This window comes from Prionailurus bengalensis, chromosome E2, assembly GCF_016509475.1.
Source record: "Prionailurus bengalensis isolate Pbe53 chromosome E2, Fcat_Pben_1.1_paternal_pri, whole genome shotgun sequence".
In the NCBI taxonomy this organism is placed as follows: Eukaryota; Metazoa; Chordata; class Mammalia; order Carnivora; family Felidae; genus Prionailurus; species Prionailurus bengalensis.
The window spans coordinates 28,092,627-28,105,208 of NC_057352.1; the positions used below are offsets into that span (position 1 = coordinate 28,092,627).

The window sequence follows — 12,582 nt, forward strand, 5'->3', positions numbered from 1 at the left end:
GTGGGGGGTAGGAAGAGGAGGAGGAGGAGAAAAAGCTCAACCCAAGACTCATAGCTTATGTAAACACGAACTCAAAACGGATCTTAGACTTAAATGTGAAATGTAAAATTATAAAAGTTTTTTGGAAAAAAATAGGCAAAATATCTTTGGGATCTAGGGTTAGGCAAAGAGTTCTTAAACTGGGCACCAAAGGCATGAGCCATATAAGGAAAAAGTGATAAACTAGACTTTACCAAATTTTAATCTTTTACCCTGCAAAATACTCTGTTAAGAAGTCTGTCAAGAAGATGAAAAGACAAGCCTCAGACTGAGAGGAAGTATTTGCAAACCATGTAACCAACAAAGGACTAGTATCTAGAATATATAACGTACTATCAAAACTTAACAGTAAAAAAGCAAACAGTCCAATTAGAAAATAGGCAAAATATATGAAGAAGCATTTCATCAAAAAGGATAAACAAATGGCAAATAAGCCCATGAAAAGATGTTCAACATCATTAGCCATTAGGGAGATGTAAATTAAAACCACAATAAGATACCACTACAAATCTATCAGATTGGCTAAAATATAAAATAATGCCAAACCAAATGCTGGCAAGGATGGAGAGAAACTGGATGTCTCGTAGGTTGCTGATAGGAATGTAAAATAGCACAGCCACCCTAGGTAACAGTTTGGCAGTTTCTTTAAAAGTCAAACATGCAGGGCATCTGGGTGGCTCAGTCAGTTGAGCATCTGACTCCTGATTTCAGCTCAAGTCATGATCTCAGGGCCATGAGATCAAGCCCTGCATTGGGTTCTGTGCTGAGCATGGAGCCTGCTTAAGATTCTCTCTCTCTCTCCCTCCCTCCCTCCCTCCCTCCCTCCCTCTCTCTCCCTCTCTCTCCCTCCCTCTCTCTCTCTCTCTCTCTCTCTCTGCCCCGCCCCCCCACCCCCCACTGCACAGGCTCTCTCGCTTTCTCAAAAAAAAAAAAATTTTTAAGGGGTGCCTCGGTGGCTCAGTCGGTTAAGCGTCCGACTTCAGCTCAGGTCACGATCTCGCGGTCCGTGAGTTCGAGCCCCGCGTCAGGCTCTGGGCTGATGGCTCGGAGCCTGGAGCCTGCTTCCGATTCTGTGTCTCCCTCTCTCTCTGCCCCTCCCCTGTTCATGCTCTGTCTCTCTCTGTCGCAAAAATAAATTTTTTTAATAAAAAATTTAAATTTAATGAATTAATTAATTCTGTGTCTCCCTCTCTCTCTGCCCTCCCCCGTTCATGCTCTGTCTCTCTCTGTCGCAAAAATAAATTTTTTTAATAACAAATTTAAATTTAATTAATTAATTAATTAGTTAGTTAAAATGAAATACTTTTAAAAAGTCAAACATGCAAGTGCTATAGACCAGCACCTGCATGCCTGGACATTTATCCCAAAGGTAATGAAAACGTATGTACAATTCCATTCCTATAACAGTCTTGCAATGACAAAACTACAGAAACGGGGAACAGATTAGTGGTTTCCAGGGGCTGAGGAAGGGGCTGGGGCAGAACAGAAGTGGCTATGGCTATAAAAAGGCAGCATGAAGGTGTCGGTGGTGATGGGAACCCTCTGTAGCCTGAATGCATCTATCTCAATATCCTGGTTGTGATACAGACTCTCCTTTTGCGAACTATTACCCTTGGGGAAAACTGGGTAGAAGATACAGGGGATCTCTCTGTGAATCTCCACATCAACCTACAATTAACTCAAAAGGAAAAGTTTAACTTTTTAAGTTAAAAACTCTTTAAAGGATGAAGAAAGAACCATGAAGAGCTTTAAAAGAAGAGAAGGTGGGTGGGAGCACCATGTTCCCCAAGCTAACGCACTTGAAGCATGGGGAGTGTGGGGAAGGGATAGGGTTGCCACGTAAAATGAGGTATGGCCAGTCACATTTAAATGTCAAATAAACAACAAATAATTTTTTAGTATAAGTATGCCCCATGCAATACTGGAGCCACACTTGGACTAAAAAATTACATGTTCTCTATTTGGAATTCAAATTTAACAAGCCATTCTGTGTTTTTATTTGCAAAATCTGGAAACCCAGTGAGGGAGGGATAGGACACAGGCATCTGGCAGGGTGGGCACAGGGAGTTGTAAAAGAAAGACTGTAGGAGAGAGGTCAGGGGGCAAGCAAAGGGATGCCAGGGACCACAGACACCACAGGCCGGGCAATGCCTTAGGAGCAGGGGAGGCAGAAGTTAGCTCGGAAGGGCCCCCAGCTGCTGGGTTTATAGGCTCCTGCTGGCAAAGTGACCCTCTGTGTGTGGCCCACACAAAATCCAGAAAGAGGCCAAAAGAAAGAATGTTTGAGTCTCCAGGTGCTGTTCCAGGCTGGAGGGAGTCTGATGGCGTATCCAAGAAGGGGCCTCTAAGAGGCACTGGGGGCTCCTCTCACCATGACGTGGTCCTAACCCCTTAAAATCTCCCCTTCCTCTAGGGGACAGACAGGCAGACCAGGGGGCCCCAGCATGTAGGCGAACGGACTATCACACCTCTGACAGGAGCCAACGCTCTCTAAGCACTCAGCTCGCAGCTCAGAAGTCACCTCCTAGCCAGGCTACCGCCGACCGGGTGTTTTTACCCGGCTCCCACACACACCACGACTCTCCCTATGTTCCTCATGGAACCTATTACAACTTGAAATAGCCAGGATTTCTTATCTGTTTGCTTCTTTAACACCCATCTGCTCCCCACTAGCCCCAGGACCACAGGACTTTGTTTTGCTTGCTGTGACATCCATGCTTAGTGCATAGCATGTAGATGGAGCTCAAGCAAGAAAAAAAGGGCTGAATGAATGAAGGAGTAAATGAATAAATCATTCCAACTGGAGCTACTCCTTTGGGATCTATCCTGCAGGCACAGCCCCTTAGAGCTTGACAAAGGCAGAGAACCAGTCTTCCTCTTCCAGGAAGCCCTCAGCAGCATCCTCTGAGCTGCCATGGGCCAGCACCTAGGATGTAGGCTTAGCATGGCCACAGAGTGGCTGTTTATCCTTTCTAAACAAGGGCTCTAGTATGATCTTCATTATCTTGAGCATTATCTTTAATGAGTCCCTCCCACAGGGACTACTAATAAGATCAATAATATTAATGTTAATAGTTACCACTTACTGAGAACCTACATGTGCCGGGGAGTGTGCCAGGCACTTTTCATATATTTTAACTCATTTAATCCTCCAAACAGCCCCCCAAAAGTAGAGGTTGTGACCCTTTCTTTTTGTGCCGCCCCCTTCTTGTAGAAATAGATACCTCCGTTCTTTTCAAGAATACCCTCCCTGCTCCCATTCTTGGGGGTCAGGGGGCTGAGACTGACCCACCCCAGTGCCCAGGAAGGGCAGGTGGGGCTAGCCTGAACGATCAACTACCCCCTCTCCCTGGCTACAGCAATTAGTTCATGGGCAGCTTCAGGACCCTCAGGAGGCAGTCAGCCTTGGTCCTGCTTGAGACCTTTTCTGCTGATGAGGAAGCACATGCATGCCTCTCTCTGCTGGGACTGCTGAACCAGGAGCTGCTGGCTGCCATCATGCACCAGGGGATGAAGGCAACAAAGAGGAAGCAGAGCTGAGAGACAGAGAGACTGGTGATGACTTTATTGGAACCGCTGGATCCAGCCATGCCTGAAGGCTCTCACCCAAGGTATCCTGGGACTTGTCTTACATGAGCCAAAAATTCTCTTTTTTATGTGTTAGTCAGTATGAGCTGGGTCTGACTTGCCACTGAATGAGTCCTGCCTAAACTACTGCATACCATTAGGATGTAGTTATTTTAGAGACAAGGAGCTGAAGCATACAGAGGCAGATAACCATTAGCTATGAGCTGGGAGTGCTCTTAACCACTGATTGACCGTAGAGTTCTATATTCTGAGTGTGTGTGCATGCTCCCCCTGCGTACTCTGTCTCTCATTATTATTCACAGCTACAGCAGATTGAGCAAACAGTTGGTGCTTAATACAGATCGACTGGATAAAGTAAAATCAATAACTTCCAAAAGGAGTTTTTGTTTAGCAAATGCTGCCATCAGTGACTTCGGGTTCTCACTCCGAGTCAGGCTCACAGTACACTGTGTACCTTCGTGGAACCACTTCCCATCTCCCCACACCCCTTCCCCAGGCAGATGAGCTGGAAACCAGAACAGGCTGATCAGCCAGCGAGGGCCACCCCGACTCCCTCAGGAGAGGGGTCTACAGTCAGAAGAGGAGGTCTCCCACTCCCTCCCTACTGGGCCCCAGAGACACATGAGGAAGGGGGTCCAATGTGAGGCTCTAGCACCTACTGGGAGCTCAGGGAAGAGGAGGCCAAGCCCTGGGGCCACACTGGCCACGGGGACACTTGTTTTCTGCCATCATTTCAGTAAGGCTCAGCCAAAATCAGATGGAAGGGAAATCGCTCATGTATCAGCTGCTCCCACGCAGCCAAATGACCATAAAGGGCATTCAGTAAAGTCCACCCAACAGTACAGGCCACCAAGCCCATGGCAACGGAGAGCAAGAAGAGAAGGCCGTGCTTGTGGGCTGGTCCACACAAGATGGTGCCCGCGCCCCGGTCCCTGGCCTGGCTGCATTGGTATCTCCTCTCCATCCTTCCTCCTCCTCTCCCTGGTGGTGCTCTCCCCTTAGCCTAGAAACGTACTCTGGTCTCTCCCTCTTAAAAATGAATGCAAAAGCTTCCTGTGATCCTTGGATCCCTCTAGCTCCTGCTTCTCACCCTCCCTTCTGAGCCTGGAGCCTGGCAGGTCGAGGCTACACTGCTGGTCTCCCCCTGTCCCCGTAACTCATTCCTCCATCTGATTCCATTGACCCTGCTCTTGCCCAGGACGGTCCAGCAGACCCTCTTCAGCCTCTCTCCCATCAGCCTCTCTGTGGCTTTTCGCACTGCTGCCCAGAAGCACTGTGCCATCTTGGCGTCGATGACACTACGCTCCTCCCAGCTGCCTTCAGCAGATATGCTGCTGCTTCCAGATCCCTTCTCCAGCCCAGGCCTCTTTCCTGAGCCCTCGGCCCACGTGGCCAACTGCCGGCCAGACGCCAGCCCACAGATCACCTGTGAGCCTCTCCTGCAAGGTCACATAACGCATGAACTTGAGCCCACCAAGTGTGATGAACATTCAGGTATAGGAGTTCAGAGGATTCCAGGCCCTGGAATCACACTGCCTGTGTTCAAATCCCCCCTCTGCAACTTACTGACAACAGACAAGTCCCCTGAATCCCCCATGTAAAAAAGGGGAGAGACAACAGTGCCCCCTCATCAGCTGTAGGGGTGAGTGTGATAGCAGGCGTAGATATTGTTAGCTGGGCCTGGTACTCAGTAAGCCTCACCTCTACGATCGTTATTGGGGCCATCTTCTTTGCCAGTCCCACAGCAGCTAGCTATTCCTCAGGCACAGTCTCATCTTCTACCTGCCACCCAAAACCTGGTCCCTTGAGAACTTAAAGTCGGTCTGAACTTCTCCCCTTCCCATAGACATTCAAATTTGCCCAATCCTGCTAGTTTTGCCTCTTAAATGTTTCTCGAACCCACACCCTCCTAACCAACTCCTTCATCTTCTCTCACCGACTTCACTGCACTATCTTTTCTATGATCCACCACCTCCTACCTCATGATTTTTCCTGAAGCAACACTGCATTGTCTATAATTTCCCAACATACTACATGGATCTCTTCTCTGTGGATTGGCTTATGCTGTTTTCTCTGTCTGGAATGCCCCTTTCCCCTTACTTCCCAACTTCTTAGGTGTCACCTCCGCCAGGAAGTTTTGCTGGATACCCAGACTGAACAACACACACTCGTCCTTTGCGTTTCCATATCTCACACTTGTGACATTACATAGAACTTTTCCTTTTGGGTTATTAACTCCCCAACTGGATGAGAGGAGAGGTTCCTCACCAAACCCCCCAAGGATCTCAATCATGTTTACTGAACTGAGGTTATTATCAGAGGAAGCCCCACCTAAAGAGCCTTTCCCTGTCTTAAAAAAAAAAAAAAAACAAAAAAAAACCGAAACATTTCAGCTATTTTAAAATCCAGAACTGATGGGTCCTTCGTAAACCAAAGTGCTTGATCAACAGCTTCCTTAAACCAACCACTGAGGTTCAAAGTGAGGGAAACTGAGTCCTCTCACCCTTAGGGGCTGCTAAGGGGAATGTGCGAAGCTAAAAATTAAAAAGGATGGGATGATAAGCTGTCCATATAGGCTTGCTATTCTGACAGAACAGTTCCAGAACTTGAAATGTAATCTCCTGTGGGGAAAGGAAGACATTTTTAACACGTATTAAGGTTAGACAGGTGTTTTAAGTCTGGCATTACCAGATCAAAAGCACCATGGAAGAGCCTAACACAGCCCCGTTCAGCAACATGTGTTCACGGTACACGGCGAACAGGAACCCCTTCTCCTCGTCCTTTTCATATGTTTTTCTCTTCAGTTATATTTGAGGGGTTTTGTATTTCCCTGGTGTGAGGGCGACACACTGATTTCCACCCCAGACCTTCCTTCCCCTCCTAAACACAGGTCTTCACATGGGTCCTGGGCATGCAAGCAGCCACAGAAAGATTGTAAGTACCTGGTCTGCAAGGTGGCTTTTTCAATATGTCTTCAAGGATGTGCTTCTTTTTTTTTTTTTTTTTTTTTTTTTTTTAAGGATGTGCTTCTTAAAGACTTAAAAGACAGAAGTCCCCCCGCCCCCCCCCCTCCCCACACACACACTCCAGATGGACCAGGGCTCATCCTGCCACAGCGAGGGGACAGGGCTAGGGAGGGGATGATAGACAAGGACCCCAGCCCAGCATGTTGGGGGGTATGTTAAAGGCTTCAGCAGGAGGTGGGAGAGGCTGATCTTCCAGATGTACCCCCGTCCCATTTCTTCACCCCCCGATAGCAAAGCTCAGCCCCTCAGAGGTACCCAGGGAACAGGGCTGACGTGACCAGGAAAACAACATCCCCAGAATGCCTAATGCCCCGCTGGGCCCCAGGCTCTGGCCTGGCTGCCTGCCAGAGGGCCCACAACCACTTTCCAAGGACATAGAGGGTGAATGTTCCTGTCAAGGTTCCCTGAGGACTGTCCCTTCCCAGCGCTGACCCTCCCCAGGGCTCCCCACAGGGACCCATGATGCCCCGGATAAGGACACCAGGGCCTAGAGGCTGAGTCACTCTGTTAGGGCCGACCTGGGTCAGAGCAATTTCGTTATTTCAAGGACAAGTTCTCAGACCCCTTATCCAGCCACACCCGGCAGGAACCGAGAGGAGAGACACCCACAGGCAGTTGAGAAGAGGGCAGGCCTGCCCTGGCAAATCAGCTTCCTTGGTGTCTGAGGCCTCAGGTGCCCCAGGAGGGCTACACACACTTTGTGCACACATGTTCAACTTACAGAGGAAGACACTCCTCCCTTCCCAGCCACTGGAAAGGGCCCCTGTCTTTGGGCCAGGCCACAGGAAGCCCAAGGCGGGGGGCCTCCTGCAGAGCCATTTTCAGGGAGGGGGGTCACCCTTCCAGATGTGGGGGCAGCGGATGGTGGGCAAGGGCAGCAGGGCTGGGCCAGGTCGTCTCTACAGGAGGCCGTAGAACAGGGCTGTGGCCTGCTCCAAGTTTTTGTTGTGCCTGCTGGGGGAGGGGGCGTCTAAAACCATTTCAAAACCTGGGGGAAGCCCAGTGAAGGGGGCCTCATTCCCTGTGGGGAGGGGGGGATTTCAAAGGGGACCCTGCTGCTGAAAAGGTTTCAAAAAACCCTTGCCTTTCTATCAGCTCCAAATCACTCCCTCGCCAGCAGCAGCCGGGAGAGGGTGCCGGGAAAATGTTTCCAAGGAGACGTGTCCCTGAGTCATCATAACTGCCAGGGTCTGGAGGCTGCAAAGCCACGAAGAGGCCCCCCGCTATAAAAAGGCCGTTTAGCATCCCCCCAGGGGGAGGTCTCCAATAGTCAGGGTCCCCAGGGAGGCCGGCCTCAGACCCCCCCCCCAGTGCCCCGAGTTTATGAGAAGGCCGCCAAGCTGAACAGTGCGACTTCTACCCGCCAAGTCCCCTTGGTGCCACGAAGGGGGGCTTTTATCCCCACCAGCTCCAGGCATCCACTCTGGCCTTGGGATATTTAGCAGGGGAAGCTGTCCACAGGGACACTGGGCCCCAACAGTTTTGACTGGGACTTCGGAGCCAGCCCCAGCTGGGGCTCTGGTGCCTACCACTCTTCCACTCATATTTCCCACGGTTGCCCTCTGGCACCTTCCCCAAGTCACCAAGGCCAACCAGGCCCACAGCACAAACCAAATCGAAGTTCTTTCACCTCCTTCCTCTTTTTTCTCCCAGCCTCATCCCCTCACCTCTGGGCCAGACCAGGCGGGTCTCTCTTCTCTTCCATCTTCTTCCTCCTCAACACTGCAGCTAGATTAATCTCCCTAAAGCACTCAGCGACATCCAGGCCATTCTCTGCCCTAAAACCTTCAATGGCTCCCTAGTGCCTAAGCCCAATGTTGCACATTCAGGTGCCCACAGGGATGAAGCTGGGGACACAAATGAACAAAGCACCCTAAAATATAATAAAGATGGCTGGGACCATGGTGCCTGCCACAAACCCAGCTGCTGCCGAGCTCGTCAGCTGTGCCACATGGGAATTCAGGGCCCTGGCTGCCACCTCTTCTGGTTTTCCAAGAGAAGCCCAATAAAACATCAGCCAACAGACCCCCAGACTTGGACCCTGGCCCTCAGGGTCAAGTCTAAACCCAAATCCCTTAACTTGGCATTCAAGGCCCTCTCTGGCTTGGCCCCAAGCTACCTCCCTACCCTCACTGCTCACAATGTTACCACATGCGATGCCTCCATCCCAGCCAGGTCGAGCTCCTCCAACCCTCAAACTCCCTCCTCTGCTTCTGCCTCTGAGCCTTGTTCACCCCAGAGTCCTCCCACAGACACTGCTCTCCACCTTCTGGGTCCAACTGCTCATCCTTCAAGGACCTCCTTCTGCTGAGCCCTCCAAGGCCCTTGTCCTCTGGTGACTGTCCTTCCTTGTCAAGGCTGTTCCCTCTGCCAGGGACGGGCCTGCCATGGAGAAAACTCCTCTTCATCCTGTGACACCCAGGCCATTCTTACAGGCCTCTTTGGATCCAGCAGTCCTTGGTCTCTGTTCCCGGTTCTCATCAACCTCCCTGCACCTGGATGCCTTCAGCTTTCCCTGTGGGTAGGGGACCCAAGGGCAGTGCTGGGTCTCTCCCACCACAGACCCTGGCAGGGAGCCACACACAGCAGAGAGAGCCCAGCTGTATTCAGACCCTGGTTCTGCTGCTTCCTCTCTGGAAGAATGCGGATAAGTCATTAAAGCTCCTCTATGAGATGAAGGATGAATACCTGCACAGAGTGCCTGCCACACGGTGTAGCTCAATGCATGGTGGCTGCTCTAGTGCTCTCACCCAGTGAGACCCCCCTTCGCTGCGTGATGCGTGTGCTGCGGGGTCTCCCACGGGGTGCCGTAAGGCCTCTGCGGATGGGGACCCTGTCCCCTGCTCCCTCTACCACCTGAGGGACCGCCCCAGCGCTCGACATGCAGCAGGTGCTCAGTAGTCAGTGTTCTCTGATAGATGGGGGTGATGAGGCCAGGGGAGGGCAAGCCGGTGGGGAGGGCAGGTTAGAGCAAGAGGAGGTGCCGCCCCGCCAGAGGCAGGTCTCTCATCGGGGTCCCCAGCCCATGTGGTCCTGCACGATGATACTGTTCGTTGCGTGAACGTCTCACTTGGGACCCCCAGGCTCGGAGACCAACAGCTCCTTGCTGCTTGCTCCCCACATGTCCTGGGAACCAGGCCAGCTCGCAGTGCTGCAGAGTCAGGCTCGGGTGAGGGGCCCTGTCCAGCCACCAGATGGGACTGCCTCTCTCCGGAGCCTGGCCCTCCGCTCACACAAAGGCCCAGATGCCCCTCAACGCCCCCCCCCTTTCCACTGCCCACCTTCTAGTTAGAAGCACCCCCCCCTCACCTTCCACCTGAGGACACACAGCTTCCGGGCTCAGCACAGAAGGAAAGGTGGAGGGTGGGGGGAGCACCTTTGAAATCACTGTGGTCCAATTAGCCAGGCTCTCGCCCTTCGTGCTTACAAACAGGCACACACATTAACACCTGCTACAAAGGCAAACATTTTTAGATATCTTCATCTTTACCTCCTTGACACTCCCATGAAAGCGCTCCCAGCAGCCAGTGACTGACAGGCTAGTTTCCTTCTTCTACTTCGGCAGGGGGCTTTCAAACATCAGAAATTAAAAAGCCACCAATCTCCCTGTCAGGCTGAACTCTCAGGGCCTCATCAGCTGCCCCTCATCAGCTCCTGGTGTCCCCTCACCACTTAGAGACCCACCACGCACACAGTCAGGACCAATGCCTTCAAGGGAACCACCCTGAATCACTGGGACACTGGATCCTCAAACCCACAGAGCTCACCAAGGCTGCAGCTAGGATGGCTGCAGCATCCTCTCCCTGAGCACAGCTTCACTAAAGAAGCATCTCAACAATGGTTCTTGTTGCGGAGAACGTGGATGGTGGCACGGCTGTGGAGAATTCTCACATTGCCCGCGGGAGCATAATTTCATACAACTACCTGTATCTACTGAAGGTGAACGTACTCGTATTCCATGACCCACCAATTCCACTACCAACATTCCCATTAAAATCATATGCACGTGTTCACCAAAACCCATAGACCAACAATGCCCATAGCAGCACATTATCTGAAACAACTCCAAAATGAAAATGACCAAGATGCCCATCAAAAACAGAATAGATAAGGGGTGCCTGGGTGGCTCGGTCGGTTAAGCGTCCAACTCTTGATTTTGGCTTAGGTCACGATCTCACAGTTGTAGGATCGAGCCGTGCGTCGGGCTCCATTTTGGGCGTGGAACCTGTGTGGGATTCTCTGTCTCCCTCTCCCTCTGTCCCTCCCCTGTTCATGCTCATGCACGCATGCTCTTGTTCGCTCTCAAAAAGAAAAGAAAGAAGAAAAAAAAGAGTAGAACAGACAAGATAAATGGTGATGTGTTCACACAACAGACTATCATACACCAGTGAGAAGGGGTGATGTCCGACCACAGGCACTGACGTGAATGAAGGAAAGGCACCCAACACAAAAGAGCAGAGACTGTATGCTCTCATTTATAGAAAGTGCAAAATGGGCAAAAAAAAAAAAGCCTTATGCCAGCGACATCAGGATGGTGACATTTCATTGCTGGGGGGAGGGGCTGGAGGGGCCAGGAGGGGACTTCTGGGATGTGGAAATGGTCGGCTTCCTCGGCTAGGTGTTGGTTACACAGTTGCGCTCGGTTCCTGGGAATTCATCGAGTGGCACAGTTAATGGGTGTTTTTGAATGCATGCAATTAAGAGTTTTGTAAAACAGTACTCGGTCCGCAAGACTACAATTAAAAAATGTTAGAGGAAGTGAAGGGTCAGGATGCCCAACACACGCTTGAAGCCTCACTGCTCAGACTGCAAGGGTCTTGGGGAAGGTGATCATACTTCCACCAAAGACCCAGGGCACCAGCATTCCAGAAGCTCCCGAAGCCCTCACTGCCAAATCCTCCACCCACCCTGGGCCAGCTCCACGCTCACCAGAAATCCAGCCGTGCTCCCTCTGACACGCAGGGCATCCCCGGCTGCCGGCAAGACAACACCCATCCAACGGAAGGCACGTAAGACCTCACAATCACAACTTCCCCTCCCCACCTCGGACCAAGAGGGAACAACACGAAGGCACTTTGAAAGTTCCCCTTCCAGAAAGGCTGAATTTTCCAAAGTCCAAAACCACTTGAAGAAGAATAGGGAAAGTAGTGAAATACCTTTGTAAGCATTCTGTTTTGACAACGTGCCTGAGGAATTCACCACATTTAGTGGGGAAATGTGAGCAGTTAAATCTATTCAATGTCATGACATATAAAATTGAAGCATAATTGCCCCTGAGTGCTTGACAACTGGAAAGCACTTCGTTTCAGAAATGGAGGGAAATTTATGCTGGGAAATGGAAGAGATTGTCAAAAGTTTGATTGTAATGTGAGTAGAGCTCCAGCTCTTACATTTTACTCCCATTTGAAATGTCTCGGAAACGGCAGCAGTGACTCCATCTTTTGCCCTAAAAGCAGCAAAATGATGATTGGAACCACAAATTTCAAAGCCCGATGAGTGGCCCCAGCATGGGTGGGAGGAAACGCTCTCTTACCAATCATGTGGTTGGCAACATGGATTTGGATCTCTCTCTCGTTCTCAAAGGTCATCTGGCACTTGATGCACTGGTATGTCTTTTTCTGTTTGGAAGCCAAAAAGAAAGGAATTAGATAGTCAGGAAGTGGAAAAGAGCAGAAAGCAAAAGTGCCTGGAGGTCTTCATTCAAGACTTGCCAGAATGGGTCTGGTCCCCTCCCAGGTCTCTTCTGGTCATTCTCTCCCCACCTGCCTCCAAATCCAGCTCTTCAGCCTGGGGCAGGGGACTAGGCTGCATTCCAAAGGAGGTGCTCCTCTGTTACATCTGGGGAAATTGCCATGATGGGAGTCACCATCCCAAGGTGAGAACACACAGTATAACCATGGAAAAGAAGTTGAAGGAGGCTGCCCTTCTA

The 12,582-nt window shown here is 50.8% G+C and overlaps 1 protein-coding gene across 3 annotated transcripts in view; it reads right to left on the reverse strand.

Moving 5' to 3' along the window:
• ZNF423 (zinc finger protein 423) overlaps positions 1-12,582 on the reverse strand; it is a 334,391-nt gene that overhangs the window by 117,749 nt on the left and 204,060 nt on the right. For all 3 annotated transcript variants that reach the window (XM_043599153.1, XM_043599155.1, XM_043599154.1), the window contains one exon: positions 12,187-12,271. In XM_043599153.1, coding sequence (XP_043455088.1) covers positions 12,187-12,271 — 85 coding nt within the window. The remainder of the gene's footprint in view (positions 1-12,186; positions 12,272-12,582) is intronic.